The sequence below is a fragment of the Condylura cristata genome, unplaced genomic scaffold, assembly GCF_000260355.1.
Source record: "Condylura cristata isolate star-nosed mole 26May11 unplaced genomic scaffold, ConCri1.0 scaffold00017, whole genome shotgun sequence".
Lineage (NCBI taxonomy): Eukaryota > Metazoa > Chordata > Mammalia > Eulipotyphla > Talpidae > Condylura > Condylura cristata.
In genome coordinates this window covers 7,594,282-7,599,692 of record NW_004567118.1, presented here as the reverse complement: position 1 = coordinate 7,599,692, position 5,411 = coordinate 7,594,282, and the positions used below count along the sequence as shown (strand labels likewise).

The 5,411-nt window shown below is 60.5% G+C and overlaps 1 protein-coding gene across 1 annotated transcript; it reads right to left on the bottom strand.

Moving 5' to 3' along the window:
• Window positions 1-405: 405 nt before the first annotated feature.
• On the bottom strand, window positions 406-4,786 carry DLX4 (distal-less homeobox 4). Its single transcript, XM_004684327.1, has 4 exons — window positions 4,513-4,786; window positions 3,287-3,310; window positions 1,030-1,226; window positions 406-648 (listed from the first exon to the last, which is right to left on the bottom strand). Exons 1-4 carry the CDS (start codon window positions 4,784-4,786, stop codon window positions 406-408), a joined length of 738 nt encoding a protein of 245 aa, XP_004684384.1.
• Window positions 4,787-5,411: the final 625 nt, after the last annotated feature.

The window sequence follows — 5,411 nt, the reverse complement described above, 5'->3', positions numbered from 1 at the left end:
ACTGTTTTTGCTTGCAAATAGGAGGCAAGGCCCTCGGCATGCAATGAAGCACATGCTCAGGGTGTTTCCAGCTGGCTTTGACCTGGGCACTGTGGCACAGCAAAGATGGCGTCCTGGGAGCCGTCTGGACTCCAGTCATGAGCCTCTCTCCAGAGCCTTTGACCAGCTGGAGGGCAGGTGTCCAGTCCACAGTCGTCGTGGAGGGGCAGTGGTTAAGACTGCCACGCTTGTTGGGACTGTTTGGGTTTCAGGGAAAGGGGGCAGGACACACCCACCGTTTCTCTCCTCTGCCCTCCTGAGAAAACCCATCTGGAGCTGGTTTCCTTCCAGCCCAGAAGGGGTGCAGGTGGGCCGGGTCCTGGGCTTTGTAGGAGGGCTGGAGGCCCAGCCCATCCTTCCCCAGACTCACATCATCTGAGGTGGAGCCAGGACATCTGGGGAGTGATGCTGATACCAGGTTCCAAAGCTGTTGCCATAGCCACCGGCAGGCAGGGCCCCCGCCTTGGGTAGATCCCAGAGGGCTGGAAGGGGAGGAGAGCAGGGAGACAGGGAGGGGGGCCTCCCCGGGAAGTCCCTGTCCTGCCCGCCAGAGTTCTGCTTCAGAAGTTTCTTGTATTTGGAGCGTTTGTTCTGAAACCAGATCTTTACCTTTAAGGAGATGGAAAAAATAGAAGGAAGGTCAGGAGGAGGACTTGAGTGGAAGGTGGGATCAGGGGAAAGGGACCCAGCAGTGGGGAGCAGAGCTGGGAGAGGTGCAGGATCTGGAACACTCACCCCCCTCACCAACTGGCCTTGCTGCCCCCAGGTCCCGCCTGCCTCAGAATCAGTATCCAGTTCCCCCAGGCTGGGTGCCCTCTATCTGAATCGCCCACCCCTCTTTTAGCACGTTCCCACTCACAGAGGGCCAGCTAGGAACACACCCTGACTACAGGGCCAGGGACTCGGCACTCATTCAAGGGGGCGCGGGGCGTGCCCAAAGAACACCACTGTGGGGAAGGTTCATTGGGAGAATGAGGCCACTGGCCCCACCTGGGTCTGGGTGAGGCCGAGCTGAGCGGCCAGCTGGGCCCTCTCGGGCAGCGCCAGGTACTGCGTGTGCTGGAAGCGCTGGTTTAGGTGCTGCAGCTGCAGGCTGGAGTAGATGGTCCTCGGCTTGCGCAGCTTCTTGGCGGGGGCCTGCGGGAGCCTCTCTGAGGGCTCCGGAGACAACCGCAGCTTCTCTGGGTCTGGGAAAGGAGGCAGTAATAAAAACGGGTCTGTGGGATGGCGAGCGGGTTGCACAAGCAGCTCAACGAGCTCATTTGCATCTCATTTGCATGGAGCAAAAAGCCACAGGACCCATGGACATCAGCTCCTTCCCAGCATCAGGCGCCTGGCCCCTTCTCTACCCTCCCCTCCCCTCCATGCTCTGTTCAAACACCCTCCCCGCTACCCCCAGACAAGCACAAGCTGCTGTTTTGCCCCTGGGGAGCACCCACTCTATGGGTCCTGGGATCCCCAGGAGGAATGCACCTAGGGACTGGGTGGGGTACAGGCTGCACTGCCTGGGAGGTCAGAGTTCAGTCAGGTGCGGTGGCGCCAGCTAGGGGTGGGAGGGGCAGAAAGGCTCCAAGGGGGTTTGGGGAGAGGCTAGAGGTGATGGAAGGGAAAGTCTCTCCAGACTGAGGGAACGCAAGTGCTCAGAGGCCTGAGACTGCTTGACAGCTTGGCAGCCTTCCCTCTGCCCCTGCCACCGCCACAGGAAGGGGGGCGGGTGGGGGTGGGAGGGACCAGCCAGCCTGGGGATGAGCACCCCTTTCAGTGTCAGGGTGGAAAGTGCCTCCGGAGTGTGCCAACCTTCCCCTCTGGAAGGCGCTGGCCTTCTTCTGAGGTACACACTGTAGACAAGACCACCCCTCCCCTCCTCAGCCCTCATGGAGCAAAGACCCCCGAAAATTAGTAGGCTCCTCTGCCTGGCCACACTCATTGAGGGGGTCCCTGAGGCAGGGACCGTGACCTGGTTCAGAGAGTGCCGCATCTGACAAAGCCTCAGGCCAGCTCCCCGGTGGGTGGCACTGGGGGGTGGGGAGTGCTGCTGTGGGACCTCGTGCCCTCTGTGCCCTCCGTGCCCTCCAGCCCGGGGCGGGGCCTCTCAAGGAATACCAGGGCCAGACACAGGCAGGCTCCAGAATGCCTCCTCTCCCCCAGGGTGGTGAAAGCTTCCTCTTCCAGGTGGCTCCAACCTGTGCCACTCTTTAGTGGAAAGCAAGGCAGATGGTAAGCTAGCTTGGACCAAGCGTCCCAAATGCCCTGGGCTGAGGTCTCAATCCACATGGCTCTGCCGGTAACCCGTGTGGAGGGCACTTGGACCCAATGCCCAGGCTTCACTAGGGTCCATTTTGTCCCCCACTCCACCCTCCTCCAACCTCTTCCGTGGTGGGGGCACCCCCTCCCCGAGTTCCAGGTCTTTGGCTAGCAGTGACCAGTTGCCTTCACCTCCCCGCTCCCTTGCCTGTGGCCTCCAGCGCTGTGGGCTTCTCAGACCCACCCTTGTCTCCCCCCCCCCCAGCCGATTCCCAGAAAAATCATTGGGTTTCCGCCCCGCCCGCGCTGTCTGGCCTCTTCTGCTTGGACCCTACTGCTTAGAGCCCCAGGCTGGCGGCTGAGTGACCATCCGTGTGCCCGTCTGGCTACACGGCCCTGGAGATTGGGGCGGTGACACAGCCCAAGTACGGAACTCTGAAAGCCCTCTCTACACCCAACTCTCCTTCCAAGCTCTGTCCTGGACAGATGCCTTTGTGCCTCCAGTCGCAGCAAGTCCCTACTGGATCTGTCCTGGTCCAGACTTTGGGCACTAGGGCTCCCCTGGAGATGCTGCAGCACGTCTGCTCAGTGGGGGTGGCCCTCACCCCAAGGTAGTCAAAGCTGGAGGTGAGAGGCACAGAGCAGAGGTGAAAGGCGCCCCAAGAGCTCCCTCACACCTTATTCAATCCAGATGGAGCAGAGCAACGCACCATTTTCAGTAGTTTTTGATTTTCGTTGGATCCGGGGAAAGTCTGTGAAGAAAAGGAACTCTCCACTCCCATGTCCTTAGGTCAGCAAAGGGGGACAAGGGGTGAGGAGGACAGGGTTGGAAATACCAGCCTCATTCCCAACATCCCTACTATTCCCACCCTACTCCCCAAACACACACAGGCATGTGCACAAAGACACAACTGTAACCATATTATCATCCTAAAGGGAAGCATCCAAGAGACTGGTTTGCAGAAACTAGTCATTTGGAGGAAAATTTCCCTCTCCCTCCCACCCGCCAGCTCCTCCTCTAAGTGCTCTTCCTCCAAAGGCAGACCCAGCTGGAAAGGCAGCCCCCGTCTGGCAAAAAAGCTATTGGGGACTCTGAGGACCCTGAAGTCCTTTTCTCTGGTCTCATGAAAGGGAGAGTCCATTTGCTGGGTCAAAAGGCTGTGTCCTTGACCTATGCACAGCCTTTCTTTAGGCCTCAGTCTACTCATTCAGGAGGCTGAGCCCCCCAAACCTCTAGGGTCACTTCTGGCTCTGATGATACAGGGAAGGGGGAGAGACTTCCTTCTGAACTGACTTCAGCAAAGCCACCCAGTGGAAGTGCATCCTCGGAGGAGGCTGTGCCAGACAGTGGGGCAATGAGGTGGGGGCAGGGCGAAAGGCAGCTGAGGTCTAACTAAGCGGGAGTCACCACAGGGGCAGGGATATGTTGCATGGGTTCTGCAGGCCCAGCCCAGCACCAGGTGGGCCAGCTCCCGGGCTTCTTTGAGTCCTTCTATTGAGTGTTTTCTCCGGAGCTCAAAGTTGCTGCAGACAGTGAATGGCCAGGAATAGGCACAGCCTAACCCACCCCAAAGGCAAGGTGTGGAGATGAAAGATGGCATGTTCCTCCACCAGCGACTGAAGCAGCCAGGACCTACGGCAACAGACTGTCCAACCCACCTCTGGGTTAGACAAGGGGTGGTGGTGGAATCTTAGTCCTGGAATCTGCCGGGCTGGTTTACTGCAGGTCAGGAACTGGGCACAGTCTGGGTAGGGAGTGGGGACAGAATAAGCCTCCACTTCCGCTGTCCTCCACCTGGAATCTGGTATCTGTTGACTGGGTTTCAGCTTGAATTGGGAGATGAGACCAAGGCAGAAGAGGGGTGACACAGGGAAGGGAAGGCGTACAGGATGGAGAAGGTCCTGGGGAAGGACTAGGCACCCACACCCACATCTGCATTATTTCAATTTTCCCGTTACACGTAGGTACACACAATTCAGCTGCTCCCCGGGGTGGGGAAGGGAGAGCCCCACGGCTGGGCTCCACACAACTGCAAATCGAAACCAGGTCGGTCTTGAAAGGAGACCTACATCAACTCGCCCCCGCCCCCCTCCCGCCTCCCCTTCGCCTCCCCCCTCCCGGTCCCGTGGAATCTGAGTAAGGTCAGAACACCGCTAGCTGCACCGACGGAGGGCGAAGCTTGCCGCCGCACAGGGCAGGATGCCCGAGGTGGGAAGAGCCGCTAAGGCGAGACTTACCAGCCTGGGGTTCCTGCTGAGATGCCGGAGACGGCGTCCCAAGTTGCTGGCAAGGTAGGAAGGAGTCCCCCGGGGCTGCCGGCCCAGGGTAAGGGTAGGGCAAGAAGTGGCTGTATGGCCCAGGATAGGGCAAATCGGAGGCGGCTGCGGTTGCGGGAGAAAGGCCAAGCGGGTAGGCAGCCACTACCGGGGCGACGGGGGCGATGTCCGGGAAGATGGCTTTGGTGGCGTCCCGGCCCGGGATGGGGCAGGGCGGGGAGGTCATAGCGGCCGGGGCCAAAGGGCCTAGGCCTTGGCGGGGCGCATACTCCGCTCTCTCTGCCAATTCTCTCTTTTCCGAGTTTCGGGTGTTAGGGCTGGCTGAGCCCCCCCTCCACGTCCCCCAGCTTGCCTCCCCCTTATTTAAGATGCGGGGGAAAGTGTCTCTCTGCACCTCTTCCAGTGAAGAGAGCGCGCCTGGAAAAAGGGGTTCCGGGGGATGCCCCCCACGGCTTTTCCCCTCCCCCTTAAACCCATGGGGGCCCCTCCGTCCAGCTCTAGGGTTCGGTTCCCGGGATCCGACGGGGGCCCCGCCCACCTAGACGCCCCAGATTGGCTACCACAAACAGTGACCTCACCAGGGCCTGGCGCCCAACCCCGCCCCTCCGGGCAACCCGCCGTAGGAAAGTCGGAGCCGGGAGAAGGGAGGGGGGTGATGCGCCCGCTGCAGGACCAGCCATCTCGGGGGCTTCTCTAAAAGGATGCCTGGGTTGCAGAACGACTGTGGGCAGTCTGGGAACGTCGGTTAAAAAGGCAGAAACCCGAGAGAGCTGGCAGACTGCGATGCCCCGAGGGCGAGGGAACAGCGCGGTGGCGGCGGCGCCGTGGCTGCGGGGACCAGGGAAGCCGCG